Source organism: Trichomycterus rosablanca, chromosome 16, assembly GCF_030014385.1.
Source record: "Trichomycterus rosablanca isolate fTriRos1 chromosome 16, fTriRos1.hap1, whole genome shotgun sequence".
NCBI lineage: Eukaryota > Metazoa > Chordata > Actinopteri > Siluriformes > Trichomycteridae > Trichomycterus > Trichomycterus rosablanca.
The window spans coordinates 10,987,360-11,015,356 of NC_086003.1; the positions used below are offsets into that span (position 1 = coordinate 10,987,360).

The following is a 27,997-nucleotide window of genomic DNA, read 5'->3' on the forward strand; positions in this document are numbered from 1 at the left end:
TCTGCCGCCTGGTTTACACAAGAGCTTAGGTCCATGAAGGCAAGAGGTCGTCAGTTGGAGCGACTTAGTAAAAAAACTAACTTGACAGTTCATGCAGTTGCTTACAAAGATCATATCCTGCAGTATAGAAAGGCAAAGGCTGACTTTCGCTCATCTACCATTACCAAATGCCAGGGGAACCCAAGAGCTCTTTTTGCCACCATTAATAAACTACTGCAGCCTGCTAGTAGTTTTCCATTAACCCCTTCATCAACCCTCTGTACTGAGTTCCCGGCATTCTTCCAAAGGAAGATTGACAACATTTACTCTGAGCTCGAGGCTATTATCTGTTCTACTTCTCTTACATTAGCCGGTCCCCCGGCTATTAACTGCTTGCCCACATTCAACCCTATAAATGAAGATACAGTTAGCAGAATTATTAAGGGCTCCAAATCTACTACTTGCATTCTTGATCCCTTGCCTACACCCTTGGTAAAAGCATGCTTTGCATCACTTTGTCCACTAATCACCAACATTATCAATTCTTCCCTCAGCTCTGGTGTTGTGCCTCCTAGCTTAAAACTGGCCGCTATAACTCCAGTCCTAAAGAAGCCTGGTCTCGCCCCGGACGATCTTAACAGCTACCGGCCCATATCTAATCTTCCTTTCCTTAGTAAGATTCTTGAACGTGTAGTCTCTGCTCAACTTAAAGAACACCTAACTTCCAATAACCTTTTTGAGCAATTTCAGTCAGGCTTCAGGGCAAATCATAGTACGGAAACGGCACTGACAAGGGTCATGAACGACTTACTTCTGGCAGTCGACTCTGGTCTAGTGAACATACTCATTCTCCTTGATCTTACTGCTGCTTTCGACACAGTCTGCCATGATACTCTGCTGCATAGGTTGGAGACCTGGACTGGTATAACTGATATGGCAATAGCATGGCTTCGATCCTATCTCACCTGTAGGCAACAGTTTGTCTCGATAGGCGGTTTTAGGTCTGATGTCCTCTCTCTCTCTTCTGGTGTCCCCCAGGGCTCGGTTCTTGGCCCCCTTCTTTTTAACATTTATCTACTCCCACTTGGTGACATCATTCGACAGCATGGACTACAGTTTCACTGCTATGCAGATGACACTCAGATTTACATCTGCACTAAGCCCTCTGACTCTCTGCCCCCTGACTCGTTGGTCAGTTGTCTGGCCGATATCAACAGCTGGATGACCAAAAATTTCCTTAAACTAAACAGCAGTAAATCTGAAGCCATTCTCATTGCTTCTCCTTCCATTCTGAAGAAAACTGCTCACCCCACACTATCTATCCCAGGTTTTATCACATCCTCAGTGACTCAGGTTCGCAACCTTGGTGTGATTCTGGACTCTACACTTTCCCTGGAGGCTCACATCAATAACATCACAAAAATAGCTTTTTTTCACCTAAAGAACATTGCCAGGTTGCGTCCTTCTCTCACTGACCCTGTAGCTGAAACCCTTATTCATGCATTTATTACCTCTCGACTGGATTACTGCAACTCTGTGCTGGTTGGGCTTCCTTCCAGCAGCTTAAAAAAACTCCAGTATGTCCAGAATTCAGCAGCTAGACTTCTTACTCACACTAAACCCTGGGAACACATAACCCCCATACTGACTGCAAAACCTTCACTGGCTCCCTGTTCATTACCGAGTACAATACAAAATTCTACTCTTGGTTTATGAATCTCTGCACGGTCTGGCCCCCAGTTATCTTTCTGCCCTGCTCACTCCATACTGTCCTGCACGTTCACTCTGGTCTGCTGATGCCCATTTACTGTCTGTTCCATCAACCAGACTTCGCTCATTTGGTGAAAGAGCGTTTAGTGTGGCAGGTCCTAAATTATGGAACTCTTTGCCACTTTCCCTCCGCACGAACTCATCACTATCTGTTTTTAAGAAGCACTTAAAAACTCATCTTTTTAGGACTGCGTTCCATAGTTTATAGTTTTTATCTTAACCTCTGTACTCTTTTTATTCCTGGTCTCTTAATCTTTTTATTTTCTTATTTTTAAAGTTATTATTTTATTTTATACTTGATTCTCTGGCTTGTTGTGCTGTTCTGTGTTCCCTGTATTAATCTGTTATAATGTACCTTATTGGTTGTCATTTGTTTTTGCTCATATTTGAATTGTACAGTGTCCTTGGGTGACCTGAAAGGCGCTTGTAAATAAAATTCTATTATTATTATTATTATTATTATTATATTATTATTATTATATACACTGCCTGGCCAAAAAAAAGGTCACACACTCTAATATAATATATTGTTGGACCACCTTTAGCTTTGATTACGGCACGCATTCGCTGTGGCATCGTTTCCACAAGCTTCTGCAATGTCACAACATTTATTTCTGCCAATCCATGTGTGAAAATGATGTTCTCATGCACCCTGTGAACCACTCTTTCACAATTTGAGCCTGATGAATCCTGGCATTGTCATCTTGGAATATGCCCGTGCCATCAGGGAGGAAAAAATCCATTGATGGAATAACCTGGTCGTTCAGTATGTTCAGGTAGTCAGCTGACCTCATTCTTTGGGCACATAACGTTGCTGAACCTAGACCTGACCAACTGCAGCAACCCCAGATCAAAGCACTGCCCCCACAGGCTTGTACGGTAGGCACTAGGCATGATGGGTGCATCACTTCAGCCGTCTCTCTTCATACCCTGATGCACCCATCACTCTGGAACAGGATAAATCTGGACTCATCAGACCACATGACCTTCTTCCATTGCTCCAGAGTCCAATCTTTATGCTCCCTAGCAAATTTAAGCCGTTTTTGCCGGTTAGCCTCACTGACAAGTGGTTTTCTTAAGGTTACACAGCTGTTTAGTCCCAATCCCTTGAGTTCCCTTCACATTGTGCATGTGGAAATGCTCTTACTTTCACTATTAAACATATCCCAGTTCTACTGTAGTTTTTCTACCATTTGATTTCACCAAACGTTTAAGTGATCGCCGATCATTCAAGATTTTTTCCCGACCACATTCCTTCCTCGAAGATGATGTTTCCCCACTGTCCTTCCACTTTTTAATAATGCGTTGGACAGTTCTAACCCGATTTTAGTAGTTTCAGCAGTCTCCTTAGATGTTTTCTCTGCTTGATGCATGCCAATAATTTGACCCTTCTGAAACAGATTAACATCTTTTCCACGATTACAGGATGTGTCTTTCAACATGGTTGTTTAACAAATGAGAAGCTACTCACTGCATCAGTTAGAGTTAAATAACTTGTTGGCAGCTGAAACATGATCACCCATGCAGTAATTATCCAATGGGAGGCTCTTACCTATTTGCTTAGTTAAATCCAGGTGGTGACCTTTTTTCTTTTTGGCCAGGCAGTATATACAGTGTATCACAAAAGTGAGTACACCCCTCACATTTCTGCAGATATTTAAGTATATCTTTTCATGGGACAACACTGACAAAATGACACTTTGACACAATGAAAAGTAGTCTGTGTGCAGCTTATATAACAGTGTAAATTTATTCTTCCCTCAAAATAACTCAATATACAGCCATTAATGTCTAAACCACCGGCAACAAAAGTGAGTACACCCCTAAGAGACTACACCCCTAAATGTCCAAATTGAGCACTGCTTGTCATTTTCCCTCCAAAATGTCATGTGACTCGTTAGTGTTACTAGGTCTCAGGTGTGCATAGGGAGCAGGTGTGTTCAATTTAGTAGTACAGCTCTCACACTCTCTCATACTGGTCACTGAAAGTTCCAACATGGCACCTCATGGCAAAGAACTCTCTGAGGATCTTAAAAGACGAATTGTTGCGCTACATGAAGATGGCCAAGGCTACTAGAAGATTGCCAACACCCTGAAACTGAGCTGCAGCACAGTGGCCAAGATCATCCAGCATTTTGAAAGAGCAGGGTCCACTCAGAACAGACCTCGCGTTGGTCGTCCAAAGAAGCTGAGTGCACGTGCTCAGCGTCACATCCAACTGCTGTCTTTGAAAGATAGGCGCAGGAGTGCTGTCAGCATTGCTGCAGAGATTGAAAAGGTGGGGGGTCAGCCTGTCAGTGCTCAGACCATACGCCGCATCAAATTGGTCTGCATGGCTGTCACCCCAGAAGGAAGCCTCTTCTGAAGTCTCTACACAAGAAAGCCCGCAAACAGTTTGCTGAAGACATGTCAACAAAGGACATGGATTACTGGAATCATGTCCTATGGTCTGATGAGACCAAGATTCATTTGTTTGGTTCAGATGGTCTCAAGCATGTGTGGCGGCAATCAGGTGAGGAGTACAAAGATAAGTGTGTCATGCCTACAGTCAAGCATGGTGGTGGGAATGCCATGGTCTGGGGCTGCATGAGTGCAGCAGGTGTTGGGGAGTTACATTTCATTGAGGGACACATGAACTCCAATATGTACTGTGAAATACTGAAGCAGAGCATGATCCCCTCCCTCTGGAAACTGGGTCGCAGGGCAGTGTTCCAGCATGATAACGACCCCAAACACACCTCTAAGACGACCACTGCTTTATTGAAGAGGCTGAGGGTAAAGGTGATGGACTGGCCAAGCATGTCTCCAGACCTAAACCCAATAGAACATCTTTGGGGCATCCTCAAGCGGAAGGTGGAGGAGCGCAAAGTGTCGAATATCCGCCAGCTCCGTGATGTCGTCATGGAGGAGTGGAAAAGCATTCCAGTGGCAACCTGTGAAGCTCTGGTAAACTCCATGCCCAGGAGAGTTAAGGCAGTTCTGGGCAATAATGGTGGCCACACAAAATATTGACACTTCTGGAACTTACACTAAGGGGTGTACTCACTTTTGTTGCCGGTGGTTTAGACATTAATGGCTGTATATTCAGTTATTTTGAGGGAAGAATAAATTTACACTGTTATATAAGCTGCACACAGACTACTTTTCATTGTGTCAAAGTGTCATTTTGTCAGTGTTGTCCCATGAAAAGATATACTTAAATATCTGCAGAAATGTGAGGGGTGTACTCACTTTTGTGATACACTGTATATATATATAGATATATATATATATATATATATATATATATATATATATATATATATATATATATATATATATATATATACACACAGGGGTTGGACAAAATAACTGAAACACCTGTCATTTTAGTGTGGGAGGTTTCATGGCTAAATTGGACCAGTCTGGTGGCCAATCTTCATTAATTGCACATTGCACCAGTAAGAGCAGAGTGTGAAGGTTCAATTAGCAGGGTAAGAGCACAGTTTTGCTCAAAATATTGCAATGCACACAACATTATGGGTGACATACCAGAGTTCAAAAGAGGACAAATTGTTGGTGCACGTCTTGCTGGCGCATCTGTGACCAAGACAGCAAGTCTTTGTGATGTATCAAGAGCCACGGTATCCAGGGTAATGTCAGCATACCACCAAGAAGGACAAACCACATCCAACAGGATTAACTGTGGACGCAAGAGGAAGCTGTCTGAAAGGGATGTTCGGGTGCTAACCCGGATTGTATCCAAAAAACATAAAACCACGGCTGCCCAAATCACGGCAGAATTAAATGTGCACCTCAACTCTCCTGTTTCCACCAGAACTGTCCCTCGGGAGCTCCACAGGGTCAATATACACGGCCGGGCTGCTATTGCCAAACGTCGGTTTCAATGGTGCAAGGAGCGCAAATCTTGGGCTGTGGACAATGTGAAACATGTATTGTTCTCTGATGAGTCCACCTTTACTGTTTTCCCCACATCCGGGAGAGTTACGGTGTGGAGAAGCCCCAAAGAAGCGTACCACCCAGACTGTTGCATGCCCAGAGTGAAGCATGGGGGTGGATCAGTGATGGTTTGGGCTGCCATATCATGGCATTCCCTTGGCCCAATACTTGTGCTAGATGGGCACGTCACTGCCAAGGACTACCGAACCATTCTGGAGGACCATGTGCATCCAATGGCGGTGCCGTGTATCAGGATGACAATGCACCAATACACAGCAAGACTGGTGAAAGATTGGTTTGATGAACATGAAAGTGAAGTTGAACATCTCCCATGGCCTGCACAGTCACCAGATCTAAATATTATTGAGCCACTTTGGGGTGTTTTGGAGAAGCGAGTCAGGAAACGTTTTCCTCCACCAGCATCACGTAGTGACCTGGCCACTATCCTGCAAGAAGAATGGCTTAAAATCCCTCTGACCACTGTGCAGGACTTGTATATGTCATTTCCAAGACGAATTGACGCTGTATTGGCCGCAAAAGGAGGCCCTACACCATACTAATAAATTATTGTGGTTTTATTATATATATTTATATAATAATTATATATATATATAATATATATATATATATATATATAATATATATATATATTAGGGCTGTCGAAGTTAACGCGATAATAACACATTAACGCAATCTCAATTTAACGCGATTATAAAAATTAGTGCCGTTAACGCAAATTCTAGTTCATGTTGAGACTTGACTGGTAGAACAAACGTTTTAATGTCGGACTTGCCACCGTTTTTTATTTGCGGTTTGTTAACATAATGTTACCGAGCGTGGTAGTGTCGTAGTAATGCACTTGCATAATAAAGAAGCTGCCAGTCCTCCATTCACGTAACGCTAGGACGGACACTTAAAAATCCTCCTTTTGGAGTGAACTGGTTTCATTTTTGATCAATATTATTTACCATTGGCTCAGGTACATGTCGAAACAAATGCTTTGTATTTCATTGGTTTAACAGCCTCATTTGACTCCTTATAGAGCTACCACTGGCCAATCGGAGAAGGACCGCCCTCTAAATGCTAGTCTGTGATTGGGTGGTTGAATTTCGCCCGCCCTCTCTGTTTTGTAAACACCGCGCTACCTGAGTCAATCACTCAGCTCTCATGATCAGGAACGCGGTGAAAATGCCAAAAAGTAAACTTTTGAGGCAGCGATGAACGGACCTAAATATGAAAAGACACAACATTTAGTGAGTAAAACAGTCATTTGTTATATAATTCTTGCTTAAATTGGTCAAAAACTGTTATATGGGTTCTGGATTCATTCTGTGTGTTGCAGTAGCATGTCCCCCTGTTGCTAATAAGATGTCCGGCTTTTTGGGGTGTAATGTCCTCCTTTTTGTTACTATGAATCTGGCCACCCTAGTCTAAACACACTCAGTTCGTGTAGAAACGTCCATTAAACCACTGGATAGTATTACTGCCTAGTATGTGAGTGAATAAAACTCCCTTACAGTTTTCTCTTGTCCCAGCAGTTTTTAACATTAGTACATTTAGCATAAAATGTGTTCACCATTGTAATTGTAACATTTCACTTAAAAATCCTTGTTTTCTATAACATTTACACAGATTTTTTTTAATGCGATTAATCGCGATTAACTATATGAAATTCTGAGATTAATCGCGATTAAAAAATGTAATCGTTTGACAGCCCTAATATATATATATATATATATATATATATATATATATATATATATATATATATATATATAAATATATATATACACAGTATATATATATATATATATACAGTGTATCACAAAAGTGAGTACACCCCTCACAATTCTGCAAATATTTTATTATATCTTTTAATGGGACAACACTATAGACATGAAACTTGGATATAACTTAGAGTAGTCAGTGTACAACTTGTATAGCAGTGTAGATTTACTGTCTTCTGAAAATAACTCAACACACAGCCATTAATGTCTAAATGGCTGGCAACATAAGTGAATACACCCCACAGTGAACATGTCCAAATTGTGCCCAAAGTGTCAATATTTTGTGTGACCACCATTATTATCCAGCACTGCCTTAACCCTCCTGGGCATGGAATTCACCAGAGCTGCACAGGTTGCTACTGGAATCCTCTTCCACTCCTCCATGATGACATCACGGAGCTGGTGGATGTTAGACACCTTGAACTCCTCCACCTTCCACTTGAGGATGCGCCACAGGTGCTCAATTGGGTTTAGTCCATCACCTTTACCTTCAGCTTCCTCAGCAAGGCAGTTGTCATCTTGGAGGTTGTGTTTGGGGTCGTTATCCTGTTGGAAAACTGCCATGAGGCCCAGTTTTCGAAGGGAGGGGATCATGCTCTGTTTCAGAATGTCACAGTACATGTTGGAATTCATGTTTCCCTCAATGAACTGCAGCTCCCCAGTGCCAGCAACACTCATGCAGCCCAAGACCATGATGCTACCACCACCATGCTTGACTGTAGGGAAGATACAGTTGTCTTGGTACTTCTCACCAGGGCGCCGCCACACATGCTGGACACCATCTGAGCCAAACAAGTTTATCTTGGTCTCGTCAGACCACAGGGCGTTCCAGTAATCCATGTTCTTGGACTGCTTGTCTTCAGCAAACTGTTTGCGGGCTTTCTTGTGCGTCAGCTTCCTTCTGGGATGACGACCATGCAGACCGAGTTGATGCAGTGTGCGGCGTATGGTCTGAGCACTGACAGGCTGACCTCCCACGTCTTCAACTTCTGCAGCAATGCTGGCAGCACTCATGTGTCTATTTTTTAAAGCCAACCTCTGGATATGACGCCGAACACGTGGACTCAACTTCTTTGGTCGACCCTGGCGAAGCCTGTTCCGAGTGGAACCTGTCCTGGAAAACCGCTGTATGACCTTGGCCACCATGCTGTAGCTCAGTTTCAGGGTGTTAGCAATCTTCTTATAGCCCACGCCATCTTTGTGGAGAGCAACAATTCTATTTCTCACATCCTCAGAGAGTTCTTTGCCATGAGGTGCCATGTTGAATATCCAGTGGCCAGTATGAGAGAATTGTACCCAAAACACCAAATTTAACAGCCCTGCTCCCCATTTACACCTGGGACCTTGACACATGACACCAGGGAGGGACAACGACACATTTGGGCACAATTTGGACATGTTCACTGTGGGGTGTACTCACTTATGTTGCCAGCCATTTAGACATTAATGGCTGTGTGTTGAGTTATTTTCAGAAGACAGTAAATCTACACTGCTATACAAGCTGTACACTGACTACTCTAAGTTATATCCAAGTTTCATGTCTATAGTGTTGTCCCATAAAAAAATATAATGAAATATTTGCAGAAATGTGAGGGGTGTACTCACTTTTGTGATACACTGTATATACATATATATATTATATTAGATAAGAATTAACACAATGTCACAGTATTGTGGTTGAATGTAGCATGCCATAAATGAGAGCTTTTAACTTGTCTTTTTTAGCAGGTTGGCCAAATATAATTGGTTAACATATATTGTATAAAGTACAATAAAGGGTCAAGTCAGAACAATGCCAATCAGCTGTCTTTCTGGTTTAGACGCAGGATGCGTTAATTCTCACTTTCCTTTCCACAGTGGGGATAAAAAGTCCAACACCGCTAGTAAAAAAAACTCTTGCACTGTTTAATTGAATGATTGACTTTCTGTCTTCAAGTGCCTCATAAATGCTTGATAGGGTTTAGGCCATAAGACTGTAAAGGAAAGTCCATGACAGTCAGCACTCCTTTATCTTCTTTGACCTTCAAGTAACTGATTTAGAAGTTTTTCCTTGCCACTGTCGCCCTGGGCTTGCTCCACAGGGGTTTTGGTCTGTCGGTCCTGGATTTTGTAAAGTTGCTGTGAGACAAACTCCATTGTAAAAAGTGCTATACAAATAAACCTGACTTGACTTAATGAAAACCATTCTGAAATTTAAGAGAAATTGTAAGTGGAAGAATTTTCACCAGTGTTTATAGACTTTTGGCCTCCACTGTAGCTTTCATGCAGTGATTAGACGATTGTGTTAATTAATGCATATTGGTATGGATAGGAATGATCCTGCCACAAATGTTTAATGTGTTTGTTTATAGCGATGTAATGAGGGGAAATGCTAAAAACAGTTAAGAAGTGAAAGATTCAAATAAAAATACAAATAAAAGTTCAGTCCACAAAGATGCCAAAGCCTGTGTGGTCAGAAAGAAAATATGTTTAAAAAATAATTTATAATTGGCTTTTGGGTGGGTAATTTTGTTAAATAATAATTTGCTTTGTCTCAAAGCAGCTATAAGTGATCATTAATAAGCCTAGAGCTGTTATCATTTACAATGGAAGACATACAAGACCATTGATAATCTCCCTTGGGGTCAAGATCTCATCCCGTGGGGTCAAAATGATCATGAGAACGGTGAGCAAAAATCCCAGAACTACACAGAGGGACCTGATGAATGACCTGCAGAGAGCTGGGACCAAAGTAACAAAGGCTACCATCAGTAACACACTACGCCGAGAGGGACTCAAATCCTGCAGTGCCAGGCGTGTCCCCCAGCTTAAGCCAGTACATGTCCAGGCCCGTCTGAAGTTTGCCAGAGAGCATATGGATGATCCAGAAGAGGATTGGGAGAATATCATGTGGTCAGATGAAACCAAAATGGAACTTTTTGGTAAAAACTCAACTCGTCGTGTTTGGAGGAAGAAGAAAAACCCAAGAACACCATACCTACTGTGAAGCATGGGGGTGGAAACATCATGCTTTGGAGCTGTTTTTCTGCAAAGGGGACAGGGCGACTGATCCGTGTTAAGGGAAGAATGAATGAGGCCATGTATCGTGAGATTTTAAGCCAAAACCTCCTTCCATTAGTGGGAGCATTGAAGATGGAACGTGGCTGGGTCTTCCAGCATGACAATGATCCCAAACACACCACTCGGGCAACAAAGGAGTGGCTCCGTAAAAAGCATTTCAAGGTCCTGGAGTGGCCTAGCCAGTCTCCAGACCTCAACCCCATAGAAAATTTGTGGAGTCCGTGTTGCCCAGCGACAGCCCCAAAACATCACTGCTCTAGAGGAGATCTGCATGGAGGAATGGGCCAAAATACCAGCTAGTGTGTGCAAACCTGGTGAAGACTTACAGGAAACATTTGACCTCTGTCATTGCCAACAAAGGTTATGTTACAAAGTATTGAGTTGAACTTTTGTTATTGACCAAATACTTATTTTCCACCATAATTTACAAATAAATTATTTTAAAAAATCCTACAATGTGATTTCCTGAATTTCTTTTTCTCATTTTGTCTCTCATAGTTGAAGTGTACCTATGATGAAAATTACAGACCTCTCTCATCTTTCTAAGTAGGAGAACCTGCACAATCAGTGGCTGACTAAATACTTTTTGGCCCCACTGTGTGTATATATATATATATATATATATATATATATATATATATATATATATATATATATATATATATATATATATATATATATATATATATACATATACAGTGTATCACAAAAGTGAGTACACCCCTCACATTTCTGCAAATATTTCATTATATCTTTTCATGGGACAACACTATAGAAATAAAAGTTGGATATAACTTAGAGTAGTCAGTGTACAGCTTGTATAGCAGTGTAGATTTACTGTCTTCTGAAAATAACTCAACACACAGCCATTAATGTCTAAATAGCTGGCAACATAAGTGAGTACACCCCACAGTGAACATGTCCAAATTGTGCCCAAAGTGTCAATATTTTGTGTGACCACCATTATTATCCAGCACTGCCTTAACCCTCCTGGGCATGGAATTCACCAGAGCTGCACAGGTTGCTACTGGAATCCTCTTCCACTCCTCCATGATGACATCACGGAGCTGGTGGATGTTAGACACCTTGAACTCCTCCACCTTCCACTTGAGGATGCGCCACAGGTGCTCAATTGGGTTTAGTCCATCACCTTTACCTTCAGCTTCCTCAGCAAGGCAGTTGTCATCTTGGAGGTTGTGTTTGGGGTCGTTATCCTGTTGGAAAACTGCCATGAGGCCCAGTTTTCGAAGGGAGGGGATCATGCTCTGTTTCAGAATGTCACAGTACATGTTGGAATTCATGTTTCCCTCAATGAACTGCAGCTCCCCAGTGCCAGCAACACTCATGCAGCCCAAGACCATGATGCTACCACCACCATGCTTGACTGTAGGCAAGATACAGTTGTCTTGGTACTTCTCACCAGGGCGCCGCCACACATGCTGGACACCATCTGAGCCAAACAAGTTTATCTTGGTCTCGTCAGACCACAGGGCATTCCAGTAATCCATGTTCTTGTCTTGTACTTGTCTTCAGCAAACTGTTTGCGGGCTTTCTTGTGCGTCAGCTTCCTTCTGGGATGACGACCATGCAGACCGAGTTGATGCAGTGTGCGGCGTATGGTCTGAGCACTGACAGGCTGACCTCCCACGTCTTCAACCTCTGCAGCAATGCTGGCAGCACTCATGTGTCTATTTTTTAAAGCCAACCTCTGGATATGACGCCGAACACGTGGACTCAACTTCTTTGGTCGACCCTGGCGAAGCCTGTTCCGAGTGGAACCTGTCCTGGAAAACCGCTGTATGACCTTGGCCACCATGCTGTAGCTCAGTTTCAGGGTGTTAGCAATCTTCTTATAGCCCAGGCCATCTTTGTGGAGAGCAACAATTCTATTTCTCACATCCTCAGAGAGTTCTTTGCCATGAGGTGCCATGTTGAATATCCAGTGGCCAGTATGAGAGAATTGTACCCAAAACACCAAATTTAACAGCCCTGCTCCCCATTTACACCTGGGACCTTGACACATGACACCAGGGAGGGACAACGACACATTTGGGCACAATTTGGACATGTTCACTGTGGGGTGTACTCACTTATGTTGCCAGCTATTTAGACATTAATGGCTGTGTGTTGAGTTATTTTCAGAAGACAGTAAATCTACACTGCTATACAAGTTGTACACTGACTACTCTAAGTTATATCCAAGTTTCATGTCTATAGTGTTGTCCCATGAAAAGATATAATGAAATATTTGCAGAAATGTGAGGGGTGTACTCACTTTTGTGATACACTGTATATATATATATATTAGGGCTGTCGAAGTTAACGCGATAATAACGCATTAACGCGACCTCAATTTAACGCGATTAAAAAAATTAGTGCCATTAACGCAGATTCTAGTTCATGTTGACACTTGACTGGTAGAACAAACGTTTTAATGTCGGACTTGCCACCGTTTTTCATTTGCGGTTTGTTAACATAATGTAACCGATCGTGGTAGTGATGCACTTGCATAATAAAGCTATATTCACAAGTTGTCGGGAGCAGAACACTTTATTACACTTAATTAACTTCTTCTTCTGTACCGAATACCGGAAAGCTGAGTCGAGCACGTTAGTTCATGAACTATGGAAGCCCCAAAGGGTCAAAACACACTCACTTCGTGTAGAAACGTCCATCAAACCATCGTCACGATACAACCACAGACAAGTCTGATACAATAACTACGCCTTATCCCACCTAAAGCACCGCTGATCTACAATGTTTGCTGATGGAGAAATTCTAACCTACAATCTGACATTTACTGCCTAGTATGTGAGTGAATAAACTCCCTTACAGTTTTCTCTTGTCCCAGCAGTTTTTAACATAAGTACATTTAGCATAAAATGTGTTCACCATTTTAATTGTAACATTTCACTTAAAAATCCTTGTTTTCTATAACATTTACACAGATTTTTTTTAATGCGATTAATCGCGATTAACTATATGAAATTCTGAGATTAATCGCGATTAAAAATTTTAATCGTTTGACAGCCCTAATATATATATATAAGTATGTATATACAGTGTATCACAAAAGTGAGTACACCCCTCACATTTCTGCAGATATTTAAGTATATCTTTTCATGGGACAACACTGACAAAATGACACTTTGACACAATGAAAAGTAGTCTGTGTGCAGCTTATATAACAGTGCAAATTTATTCTTCCCTCAAAATAACTCAATATACAGCCATTAATGTCTAAACCACCAGCAACAAAAGTGAGTACACCCCTAAGAGACTACACCCCTAAATGTTCAAATTGAGCACTGCTTGTCATTTTTCCTCCAAAATGTCATGTGATTTGTTAGTGTTACTAGGTCTCAGGTGTGCATAGGGAGCAGGTGTGTTCAATTTAATAGTACAGCTCTCACACTCTCTCATACTGGTCACTGAAAGTTCCAACATGGCACCTCATGGCAAAGAACTCTCTGAGGATCTTAAAAGACGAATTGTTGCACTACATGAAGATGGCCAAGGCTACAAGAAGATTGCCAACACCCTGAAACTGAGCTGCAGCACAGTGGCCAAGATCATCCAGCGTCTTAAAAAAACAGGGTCCACTCAGAACAGACCTCGCGTTGGTCGTCCAAAGAAGCTGAGTGCACGTGCTCAGCGTCACATCCAACTGCTGTCTTTGAAAGATAGGCGCAGGAGTGCTGTCAGCATTGCTGCAGAGATTGAAAAGGTGGGGGGTCAGCCTGTCAGTGCTCAGACCATACGCCGCACACTACATCAAATTGGTCTGCATTGCTGTCACCCCAGAAGGAAGCCTTTTCTGAAGTCTCTACACAAGAAAGCCCGCAAACAGTTTGCTGAAGACATGTCAACAAAGGACATGGATTACTGGAACCATGTCCTATGGTCTGATGAGACCAAGATTAATTTGTTTGGTTCAGATGGTCTCAAGCATGTGTGGCGGCAATCAGGTGAGGAGTACAAAGATAAGTGTGTCATGCCTACAGTCAAGCATGGTGGTGGGAATGCCATGGTCTGGGGCTGCATGAGTGCAGCAGGTGTTGGGGAGTTACATTTCATTGAGGGACTCATGAACTCCAATATGTACTGTGAAATACTGAAGCAGAGCATGATCCCCTCCCTCCGGAAACTGGGTCGCAGGGCAGTGTTCCAGCATGATAATGACCCCAAACACACCTCTAAGACGACCACTGCTTTATTGAAGAGGCTGAGGGTAAAGGTGATGGACTGGCCAAGCATGTCTCCAGACCTAAACCCAATAGAACATCTTTGGGGCATCCTCAAGCGGAAGGTGGAGGAGCGCAAAGTCTCGAATATCCGCCAGCTCCGTGATGTCGTCATGGAGGAGTGGAAAAGCATTCCAGTGGCAACCTGTGAAGCTCTGGTAAACTCCATGCCCAGGAGAGTTAAGGCAGTTCTGGGAAATAATGGTGGCCACACAAAATATTGACACTTCAGGAACTTTCACTAAGGGGTGTACTCACTTTTGTTGCTGGTGGTTTAGACATTAATGGCTGTATATTGAGTTATTTTGAGGGAAGAATAAATTTACACTGTTATATAAGCTGCACACAGACTACTTTTCATTGTGTCAAAGTGTCATTTTGTCAGTGTTGTCCCATGAAAAGATATACTTAAATATCTGCAGAAATGTGAGGGGTGTACTCACTTTTGTGATACACTGTATATATATATATATATATATATATATATATATACAGTGGGGGAAATAAGTATTTGATCACCTTGCTGATTTTGTAAGTTTACCCCCTTAGAAAGACTTGAACAGTCTATAATTTTTATGGAAGGTTTATTTTAACAGAGAGAGACAGAATATCAACAAAAAAATCCAGAAAAAAAAACAGGGAAATAAGTATTTGATCCCCTACCAACCAGCAAGAATTCTGACCCCCACAGACCGGTTATGTGCCCATGAGGCACACAAATTAGTCCTGTCCCTGTATAAAAGACTCCTGTCACAGAATCAGTTTCTTCCGTTCAAATCTCTCGACCACCATGGGCAAGACCAAAAAGCTATCAAAGGACGTCAGGGACAAGATTGTAGACCTGCACAAGGCTGGAATGGGCTACAAGACCATCAGCAAGAAGCTTGGTGAGAAAGAGACCACTGTTGGTGCGATAATTCGAAAATGGAAGAAATACAAGATCACAGTCAATCACCCTCACTCTGGAGCTCCATGCAAGATCTCACCTGGTGGGGTAAGAATGATTCTGAGAAAGGTGAGGTCAGCCCAGAATTACACGGGAGGAGCTTGTCAATGATCTCAAGGGAGCTGGGAACAGAGAAATGCTGGATATGACTCCAAGAACACCATCCCCACCGGGCATTTCTTTGCCTCCAAACACGGCGAGTGGAGTTGATGCCAAAGAGCTCAATTTTGGTCTCATCTGACCATATCACATTCTCCCAAGCTTTCTCTGAATCATTCAGGTGTTCATTGGCAAACTTCAGACGGGCCTGTACATAAACCTTCTTGAGCAAAGGGACTTTGCGAGCACTGCAGGATCCCAATCCATTACGGCGAAGTGTGTTACTAATGGTTTTCTTGGTGACTGTGCTCCCAGCTCCCTTGAGATCATTGACAAGCTCCTCCCGTGTAATTCTGGACTGACCTCACCTTTCTCAGAATCATTCTTACCCCACCAGGTGAGATCTTGCATGGAGCTCCAGAGTGAGGGTGATTGACTGTGATCTTGTATTTCTTCCATTTTCGAATTATCGTGCCAACAGTGGTCTCTTTCTCACCAAGCTTCTTGCTGATGGTCTTGTAGCCCATTCCAGCCTTGTGCAGGTCTAAAATCTTGTCCCTGACATCCTTTGATAGCTCTTTGGTCTTGCCCATGGTGGTCGAGAGATTTGAACGGAAGAAACTGATTCTGTGACCGGAGTCTTTTATACAGGGACAGGACTAATTTGTGTGCCTCATGGGCACATAACCGGTCTGTGGGGGTCAGAATTCTTGCTGGTTGGTAGGGGATCAAATACTTATTTCCCTTAATTAAATACAAATAAATTTATAACTTTTATTTAATGTTTTTTTTCTGGATTTTTTGTTGATATTCTGTCTCTCTCTATTAAAATAAACCTTCCATAAAAATTATAGACTGTTCAAGTCTTTGTAAAGGGGTAAACTTACAAAATCAGCAGGGGATCAAATACTTATTTCCCCCACTGTGTATATACTGTATATATATATATATATATATTATATATATATATATATATATATATATATATATATATATATATATATATATATATATATATATATATATATATATATATATATATATATATATATATATATATATATATATATATATATATATATATAATATATATATATATATATATATATATATATTATTGGGTTATGTTTGTGCCACGTAAATTTGTCTCTGTGGTAATTTGTGCTGCTTTAACACAGCAACATTGTGTTCATACTGTAGCGATAACACGGGTCTTCCTCCACGACATGAACTCAACCACTCACCACACTGCCCCCCCATTGGCTGCACTCGCCAGGTCGTTATTATTATATTACAATATTTTCATTAAGTAAAATTTAAATAACTAAAACTGTGCATTAAAAATACCAGAGGCAAGAATTTGAGCCCATGAGCTCCTAGTTACGCCACTGGTGTTGCATCTAGAAATGGTTCATATTATGAGTGCCTGTTTTCAGAGTTATGAACAGGAAAATATCCTCACTTTTGTCAAATAATGTGAACAGACTTGTCATTTTAAATAACTGGCTGAAAGATGGGTAGTTGTTGGGTAGCTGTTAACAACATATATATGAATAAAAACTATTTCAAATAATTACAGTAAAATTATTTTGGGAAAACCAGGCTTATTACCAAAAATTGCTACAGCAAATGCACAGTTTTATCACTCAAGGTTACAGTCATGGGAAAAAGAAAGTACACAATTTTCGGGCACTCTTTATTACAGCGTTGCCTCAGTTTTTTGATGAAAGCATTTGTTTAAGTATGCACAACTCTCTCAAGATCCTGCCATAGCAACTCGGTGGGGGTGAAGTCTTTTCATTTTAACCCTTAAGTTTTCTTTAATCATTTAGAAGCTGTTTTGCTGGTGTGCCTGACAGCATTAATCCTGCTGGACAGCTGGTCAGACATCTGACATATTTTAGTCTAAACTGAAGTTTATTGTTGTCTCAGTGATGGCAAGTTTCCCAGCCTCTGTGACAGCAAAACAAGCCACAAGTAAACCTTCGTAAAGACTCTCATAAATAAAAATATGAAACTGAAGAAAGGTGTACATTCTTTTTTTCTATTTTTATGAGTGGGGCGTAATAAATGTGTTTTACCTTAGCATTCTCTGCATCTGGACTGCTCTTGTCTCCTGTGTAAAGTGCTGCTGCGCCCAAATCCACTGTTTTCGAAGGCATACCACTTCGCTTGCGTGTACTGGTGCTGGAGGGAGTGGTAGTTTCAGTGTCTTGCATTGCCTGAACACTCTTAGGTGTCGTCGTCTCTTCCTCGTCCTTGAACTCAGACTTAGGAACCCGACCATTCTGCGATGTTTTGTCCTCCTCATTTTCACTAAGGTATAAATGTAAAAAGCATTTTCATGTCATAACATTATTTTACATTAAGCTTTTTTTAGAAATAAAAGTACAACAACAGAGCTTATAATCAGAAATGCATAATAATTGAGAAAAAAAACAATGTGAATTAATATTTAAATGAATTAATAAATAAACAAATTTTACACAAAGGCTTCTACCAACATGTGTAATATTAGTAAAATAAAAACATAATAAATTTTGTCAATTTATGTCTTTTCAGAATATACTACATAACTGATTCATCATCTAGATGTTTTTATTCATATAAAATTACTTAATCAACCATCACAGCTACAGCTTATTATTATACAGGGCAGTCAGACCTGATTCGATCGGGCGAGTCGTCTCTTTCTTTTTTGCGGAATTTGTTTATGGTGTCATCAATAGTGCTGCCGATCTTCTCACTGATCTCACCAAGCTTCTCACTGAAAGGAAAGCCACCTTTGCTTTTCTCCCAGTCTTCATCCCACTTGCTTTTGGACTCAGAGTCAAAGCTTTCTGATGCTGAAAACAGAAGATTTTTGATGTAGAAAACGATACACTAATAAATTCAACTTTGAAGAAAGACCCTTTATTTTTTTATCCTAAATTCTAAAACTAGACTTAAGAAAACCATTGAAATTCAGCTGTACATGTAAGTTACAAATTCTTTTTTTCTACATCCTTAATTTAGTCACTGCCAGTGCTAACTGAGTTTACTCTTTGGCACGAGAGTCATCAACATAGCGTGCTAATGTGTAGTCAAAAACAAAGTACACCACTGAAAATGCTTTTTGGGCAGCTACATAGAAACGCAGCCCATGCAACATGTACAGTGATACTATAGCAAGTTTGTGAACACTACAGTTAGCAGCTAGACAGTGAAGCTAGGAAACCATTTATGTTTCTGCCAACACAAGAACCAAAGAACTGATTTCTGCTCATTTTAAGCAACTAGCAGTGTTTATTTGCTGAATTTGACATCAAGAATGGCATTGTGACATAAATAAAGATTTTAAGTTTTAATTCTTTCTAAATGTTAAATAAAGCGATGTGCTTACATGTGCAAATGAGCAGCATATTTAAGGTTGTTCCCTGGAAAGAACATATTAACTTATTTTCTCTTAGACATTTTACCAAAAATGGACTTTGACCAGGTCCGTCCAAACTATTGCATTAGACACTAACACATTCTCTTACATCCAGTAATGTAGTAAGATACAATTAGGGCTGTCGCGCTAACCGCAATTTTGAAATATCGCAGTATAGACCAGCCAACCGCAGGGCATGCCAAGCAACCGCAACACCGCGGTGTTCAAGTTTTTTCTTTCTTTCTTCTATTTTTTTTTGTTTATATTGTTGCAGGGTCCATCTTGTTTTACGCTTACATTCGGGCGTAATAAATGTTAAATGAATTCATAATGAAAATGAGCTAGGAGCGTCATTTTCCCGCAACCTGTTCTCATGCGTTGCTGCTGAGTGTCAGGCTTTGTGTTTTAAAATGTAAACAATCGCAACAGGAATTATAGGCAAGTTTATTAATGATCAAATTGAGTTCACACTCAATAAATACTTGTAATTTAGACTATATTCAAACAGCCTTGGTGAACTAAAACACTTAATGACGGTTAATATGGCATTGCAGCCTGCAAATATTCTCTTTCTGGTCTTGCTGGAATGATTTAAATGTATTTTTTCGTTGAATAAAAATGTATTGAAACGAATAATAACTTGAAATGTAGTATATATTGTTATGTTAATTATACCTACTAAATAGATAGTTTGTCGCATTGTAAAGTCGCATGCAGGTACAGTACACGTGTATTAGTGTAACGAGCCCCATCAGAGAGAGTTTTAGTACCGAGGGGAACATCGCTACCCCACTCAGATTCTCTCTAAACCACATCAGATGAACGTGTTGGTTCTTCTAGCGCGCATAATAACGCAGGTTTAAACTCTTACAGACTTTATTATATTTCTTTTTTACCATATTTTGATTAGATGTGTATTTACAATATTTAGCCTAAACACTTTTTTTTTTCGTTTCACACTGTATATCTAGCCTAGGAGCTAAATTTAAACCTTTTTTAATAGAGAAAAGACGCACATCCCTGCTCTGTTCTGTATTTAACATTAAACACGCATTTCATTGGTCTTAAAGCTGTCTCATCTTTGTCATTATAAAGCAATAATATACCGAATCATAGCCTAACAATAAAGCTTGTTTATATAGCTCTAAAATGCAGATTAATTAAGTAATTAAGTAATTTTCAAAAAAAAAAAAAAAAAAATGGCGATATTACTGCGTACCGCGATATTGAGACAGGTTGAATATCGCAAGGGGAAATTCTTTCACCGCGACAGCCCTAGATACAATCATTAATTATTATCTTAAAAACCACTTCAAACAAGAGATGCAATTTTACTTTGCTTAGAACATTCACAGGGCTGTTAAGCTATTAGGTTATGATCACAGCAGGCTCCTTTTTTCTGACTGCCAGTACCATTTTACATTCAGCAATATTGGAAGCTGCCACACTGCGGTCAGGATGCGTTTTGAAAAGCACTTATGTCAGTGTTTTTTTTTAAAATCAAATCAGAGTGCTTCCAAAAGCTGAAGCTGAATGAAGTCAAATGCCATTTTCACACTGAACAATCATGACTACCCTGCCTACTACTGTTCTTATAAATGATAACAGCTCTAGGCTTATTAATGATCACTTATAGCTGCTTTGAGACAAAGCAAATTATTATTTAACAAAATTACCCACCCAAAAGCCAATTATAAATTATTTTTTAAACATATTTTCTTTCTGACCACACAGGCTTTGGCATCTTTGTGGACTGAACTTTTATTTGTATTTTTATTTGAATCTTTCACTTCTTAACTGTTTTTAGCATTTCCCCTCATTACATCGCTATAAACAAACACATTAAACATTTGTGGCAGGATCATTCCTATCCATACCAATATGCATTAATTAACACAATCGTCTAATCACTGCATGAAAGCTACAGTGGAGGCCAAAAGTCTATAAACACTGGTGAAAATTCTTCCACTTACAATTTCTCTTAAATTTCAGAATGGTTTTCATTAAGTCAAGTCAGGTTTATTTGTATAGCACTTTTTACAATGGAGTTTGTCTCACAGCAACTTTACAAAATCCAGGACCGACAGACCAAAACCCCTGTGGAGCAAGCCCAGGGCGACAGTGGCAAGGAAAAACTTCTAAATCAGTTACTTGAAGGTCAAAGAAGATAAAGGAGTGCTGACTGTCATGGACTTTCCTTTACAGTCTTATGGCCTAAACCCTATCAAGCATTTATGAGGCACTTGAAGACAGAAAGTCAATCATTCAATTAAACAGTGCAAGAGTTTTTTTTACTAGCGGTGTTGGACTTTTTAACCCCACTGTGGAAAGGAAAGGGAGAATTAACGCATCCTGCGTCTAAACCAGAGAGACAGCTGATTGGCATTGTTCTGACTTGACCCTTTATTGTACTTTATACAATATATGTTAACCAATTATATTTGGCCAACCTGCTAAAAAAGACAAGTTAAAAGCTCTCATTTATGGCATGCTACATTCAACCACAATACTGTGACATTGTGTTAATTCTTATCTAATATAATATATATACAGTGTATCACAAAAGTGAGTACACCCCTCACATTTCTGCAGATATTTAATTATATCTTTTCATGGGACAACACTGACAAAATGATACTTTGACACAATGAAAAGTAGTCTGTGTGCAGCTTATATAACAGTGTAAATTTATTCTTCCCTCAAAATAACTCAATATACAGCCATTAATGTCTAAACCACCGGCAACAAAAGTGAGTACACCCCTTAGTGAAAGTTCCTGAAGTGTCAATATTTTGTGTGGCCACCATTATTTCCCAGAACTGCCTTAACTCTCCTGGGCATGGAGTTTACCAGAGCTTCACAGGTTGCCACTGGAATGCTTTTCCACTCCTCCATGACGACATCACGGAGCTGGCGGATATTCGAGACTTTGCGCTCCTCCACCTTCCGCTTGAGGATGCCCCAAAGATGTTCTATTGGGTTTAGGTCTGGAGACATGCTTGGCCAGTCCATCACCTTTACCCTCAGCCTCTTCAATAAAGCAGTGGTCATCTTAGAGGTGTGTTTGGGGTCATTATCATGCTGGGACACTGCCCTGCGACCCAGTTTCCGGAGGGAGGGGATCATGCTCTGCTTCAGTATTTCACAGTACATATTGGAGTTCATGTGTCCCTCAATTAAATGTAACTCCCCAACACCTGCTGCACTCATGCAGCCCCAGACCATGGCATTCCCACCACCATGCTTGACTGTAGGCATGACACACTTATCTTTGTACTCCCCACCTGATTGCCGCCACACATGCTTGAGACCATCTGAACCAAACAAATTAATCTTGGTCTCATCAGACCATAGGACATGGTTCCAGTAATCCATGTCCTTTGTTGACATGTCTTCAGCAAACTGTTTGCAGGCTTTCTTGTGTAGAGACTTCAGAAGAGGCTTCCTTCTGGGGTGACAGCCATGGAGACCAATTTGATGTAGTGTGCGGCGTATGGTCTGAGCACTGACAGGCTGACCCCCCACCTTTTCAATCTCTGCAGCAATGCTGACAGCACTCCTGCGCCTATCTTTCAAAGACAGCAGTTGGATGTGACGCTGAGCATGTGCACTCAGCTTCTTTGGACGACCAACGCGAGGTCTGTTCTGAGTGGACCCTGCTCTTTTAAAACGCTGGATGATCTTGGCCACTGTGCTGCAGCTCAGTTTCAGGGTGTTGGCAATCTTCTTGTAGCCTTGGCAATCTTCATGTAGCGCAAAAATTCGTCTTTTAAGATCCTCAGAGAGTTCTTTGCCATGAGGTGCCATGTTGGAACTTTCAGTGACCAGTATGAGAGAGTGTGAGAGCTGTACTACTAAATTGAACAAACCTGCTCCCTATGCACACCTGAGACCTAGTAACACTAACAAATCACATGACATTTTGGAGGGAAAATGATAAGCTCAATTTGGACATTTAGGGGTGTAGTCTCTTAGGGGTGTACTCACTTTTGTTGCCGGTGGTTTAGACATTAATGGCTGTATATTGAGTTATTTTGATGGAAGAATAAATTTACACTGTTATATAAGCTGCACACAGACTACTTTTCATTGTGTCAAAGTGTCATTTTGTCAGTGTTGTCCCATAAAAAGATATACTTAAATATCTGCAGAAATGTGAGGGGTGTACTCACTTTTGTGATACACTGTATGTATATATACGTATATATATATTAAATGTGCACCTCAACTCTCCTGTTTCCACCAGAACTGTCCGTCGGGAGCTCCACAGGGTCAATATACACGGCCGGGCTGCTATAGCCAAACCTTTGGTCACTCGTGCCAATGCCAAACGTCGGTTTCAATGGTGTATTGTTCAAAACATGTATTGTTCCCTGATGAGTCCACCTTTACTGTTTTCCCCACATCCGGGAGAGTTACGGTGTGGAGAAGCCCCAAAGAAGCATACCACCCAGACTGTTGCATGCCCAGAGTGAAGCATGGGGGTGGATCAGTGATGGTTTGGGCTGCCATATCATGGCATTCCCTTGGCCCAATACTTGTGCTAGATGGGCGCGTCACTGCCAAGGACTACCGAACCATTCTGGAGGACCATGTGCATCCAATGGTTCAAACATTGTATCCTGAAGGCGGTGCCGTGTATCAGGATGACAATGCACCAATACACACAGCAAGACTGGTGAAAGATTGGTTTGATGAACATGAAAGTGAAGTTGAACATCTCCCATGGCCTGCACAGTCACCAGATCTAAATATTATTGAGCCACTTTGGGGTGTTTTGGAGAAGCGAGTCAGGAAACGTTTTCCTCCACCAGCATCACGTAGTGACCTGGCCACTATCCTGCAAGAAGAATGGCTTAAAATCCCTCTGACCACTGTGCAGGACTTGTATATGTCATTTCCAAGACGAATTGACGCTGTATTGGCCGCAAAAGGAGGCCCTACACCATACTAATAAATTATTGTGGTCTAAAACCAGGTGTTTCAGTTTCATTGTCCAACCCCTGTATGTATATATATATACACTGTGTTCCAAATTATTATGCAAATAATATTTTCTCAGATTTTCCAAAATTACCTATATGAATTGCAGTCATTGTAATTTTCCAGTCATCAACTATTAGAGTACAATTGAAAGGTTTTTGAACAAACTGCCAATGATAACAGTATATTTAAAAAAAAATAAAACACTCTAAATGCACTCAAAATGCATGTTCCAAATTATTATGCACAGCAGAGTTTTCAACCTTTTCATTTTTATAAAGAACAAAAAAATGGTCATTTGTGAAATTATAAGCATTAGCAGGTTATTACAAACTGAAATCAAACAGTTTTCAAGTCAAAACTTTATTCTGGGTGATGTTACATTTGCACATAGGACCCCTTGTTCGAAAGGAGCTTCTGAACTCTGAATTTGTCAGGTTTTGGATGGTATCTGCTTCAATTGTTTTGCATGAGGACAGAATACCCTCCCAGAGCTGTTGCTTAGATGTGAACTGCCTCCCGCCATCATAGACACTCCTTTTGATGATGCTCCAGAGGTTCTCAATGGGGTTGAGGTCAGGGGAGCATGGGGGCCACACCATAAGTTTGTCCCCTTTTATGCCCATAGCAGCCAGAGATGCAGATGTGTTCTTTGCAGCATGAGACGGTGCATTATCATGCATGAAAATTATCTTGCTGCGGAATGCACGGTTCTTCTTCTTGAACCATGGCAGGAAGTGCTGTTTGAGAAACTCCACATACATTATGGAGGTCATCTTTACCCCTTCAGGGATCCTAAAGGGGCCGACAATCTCTCTCCCCATGATTCCAGCCCAAAACATTACTCCACCTCCTCCTTGTTGGCACCGTAGCCTTGTTTGCATGGGGTGTCCATCAACCAGCCATCCTCCACTCCATCCATCTGGACCATCGAGCGTTGCACGGCACTCATCGGTGAACAAAACAGTTTTGAAGTCAGTCTTCATGTATTGTTTGGCCCACTGGAGCAGTTTCTGCTTGTGTGCAGTGGATAGAGGAGGTCGACAGGATGGCTTATGCACAGCTGCAAACCTCTGAAGGACCCTGCATCTTGTTGTTCGGGGGACGTTGGAGGCACCAGCAGTTTCAAAAACTTGTCTGCTGCTATGACAAGGCATTTTTGCAGCTGCTCTTTTAACCTGACGTAATTGCCTGTTGGAAAGAGTCCTCAATTTTCCCTTATCAGCACGCACACGTGTGTGCTCTGAATCAGCTACATACTTCTTGATTGTGCGATGATCACGATGAAGTGTCTTGGCAATGTTGATTGTAGTCATGCCTTGACCTAAACACTCCACAATTTGTTGCTTCTCAGCAGCCGACACATCCTTTTTCTTTCCCATTTTGGCTGAAAATGTAGGCTGCTTAATAATGTGGGACAGCCTTCTTAAGTAGTCTTGCCTTTAATTGGACATACCTGCCAAACTAATTAGCACAGGTGTCTGCAATTGCTTTCAGTGATATAAAGAGCCCTGACACACATCACCATCAATGAGTTTAACTGACAAACAAAAAAATTCTTACCTTATCACTCCTAAACACTTTTTGCATAATAATTTGGAACACAGTGTATATATATATATATATATATATATATATATATATATATATATATATACAGTGCCTTGCAAAAGTATTCGGCCCCCTTGAACTTTTCAACCTTTTGCCACATTTCAGGCTTCAAACATAACGATATGAAATTGTAATTTTTTGTGAAGAATCAACAACAAGTGGGACACAATCGTGAAGTGGAACGAAATTTATTGGATATTTTAAACTTTTTTTAGAAATAAAAAACTAAAAAGTGGGGCATGCAATATTATTCAGCCCCTTTACTTTCAGTGCAGCAAACTCACTCCAGAAGTTCAGTGAGGATCTCTGAATGATCCAATGTTGACCTAAATGACTGATGGTGATAAATAGAATCCACCTGTGTGTAATCAAGTCTCCGTATAAATGCACCTGCTCTGTGATAGTCTCAGAGTTCTGTTTAAAGCGCAGAGAGCATCATGAAGACCAAGGAACACACCAGGCAGGTCCGAGATACTGTTGTGGAGAAGTTTAAAGCCGGATTTGGATACAAAAAGATTTCCCAAGCTTTAAACATCTCAAGGAGCACTGTGCAAGCGATCATATTGAAATGAAGGGAGTATCAGACCACTGCAAATCTACCAAGACCCGGCCGTCCCTCTAAACTTTCAGCTCAAACAAGGAGAAGACTGATCAGAGATGCAGCCAAGAGGCCCATGATCACTCTGAATGAACTGCAGAGATCTACAGCTGAGGTGGGAGACTCTGTCCATAGGACACAATCAGTCGTACACTGCACAAATCTGGCCTTTATGGAAGAGTGGCAAGAAGAAAGCCATTTCTCAAAGATATCCATAAAAAGTCACCTGGGAGACACACCAAACATGTGGAAGAAGGTGCTCTGGTCAGATGAAACCAAAATCGAACTTTTTGGCCACAATGCAAAACGTTATGTTTGGCGTAAAAGCAACACAGCTCATCACCCTGAACACACCATCCCCACTGTCAAACATGGTGGTGGCAGCATCATGGTTTGGGCCTGCTTTTCTTCAGCAGGGACAGGGAAGATGGTTAAAATTGATGGGAAGATGGATGGAGCCAAATACAGGACCATTCTGGAAGAAAACCTGTTGCAGTCTGCAAAAGACCTGAGACTGGGACGGAGATTTATCTTCCAACAAGACAATGAACCAAAACATAAAGCAAAATCTACAATGGAATGGTTCACAAATAAACGTATCCAGGTGTTAGAATGGCCAAGTCAAAGTCCAGATTTGAATCCCATCGAGAATCTGTGGAAAGAGCTGAAAACTGCTGTTCACAAACGCTCTCCATCCAACCTCACTGAGCTCGAGCTGTTTTGCAAGGAAGAATGGGCAAAAATTTCTGTCTCTCGATGTGCAAAACTGATAGAGACATACCCCAAGCGACTTGCAGCTGTAATCGCAGCAAAAGGTGGCGCTACAAAGTATTAACGCAAGGGGGCCGAATAATATTGCACGCCCCACTTTTTAGTTTTTTATTTCTAAAAAAAGTTTAAAATATCCAATAAATTTCGTTCCACTTCACGATTGTGTCCCACTTGTTGTTGATTCTTTACAAAAAATTACAATTTCATATCGTTATGTTTGAAGCCTGAAATGTGGCAAAAGGTTGAAAAGTTCAAGGGGGCCGAATACTTTTGCAAGGCACTGTATATATATATATACAGTGTATCACAAAAGTAAGTACACCCCTCACATTTCTGCAAATATTTCATTATATCTTTTCATGGGACAACACTATAGACATGAAACTTGGATATAACTTAGAGTAGTCAGTGTACAACTTGTATAGCAGTGTAGATTTACTGTCTTCTGAAAATAACTCAACACACAGCCATTAATGTCTAAATGGCTGGCAACATAAGTGAGTACACCCCACAGTGAACATGTCCAAATTGTGCCCAAAGTGTCAATATTTTGTGTGACCACCATTATTATCCAGCACTGCCTTAACCTTCCTGGGCATGGAATTCACCAGAGCTGCACAGGTTGCTACTGGAATCCTCTTCCACTCCTTCATGATGACATCACGGAGCTGGTGGATGTTAGACACCTTGAACTCCTCCACCTTCCACTTGAGGATGCGCCACAGGTGCTCAATTGGGTTTAGTCCATCACCTTTACCTTCAGCTTCCTCAGCAAGGCAGTTGTCATCTTGGAGGTTG

At 41.0% G+C, this 27,997-nt stretch overlaps 1 protein-coding gene across 4 annotated transcripts in view; it reads right to left on the reverse strand.

Annotated features, from left to right (window-relative positions):
- The window catches only part of clint1b (clathrin interactor 1b), a 54,886-nt gene that overhangs the window by 16,674 nt on the left and 10,215 nt on the right, over positions 1-27,997 (reverse strand). For all 4 annotated transcript variants that reach the window (XM_063011352.1, XM_063011350.1, XM_063011351.1 and 1 more), the window contains 2 exons: positions 18,490-18,670; positions 17,906-18,140 (listed from right to left, as the gene is read on the reverse strand). In XM_063011352.1, the coding sequence (XP_062867422.1) occupies positions 17,906-18,140; positions 18,490-18,670 (416 nt within the window). The remainder of the gene's footprint in view (positions 1-17,905; positions 18,141-18,489; positions 18,671-27,997) is intronic.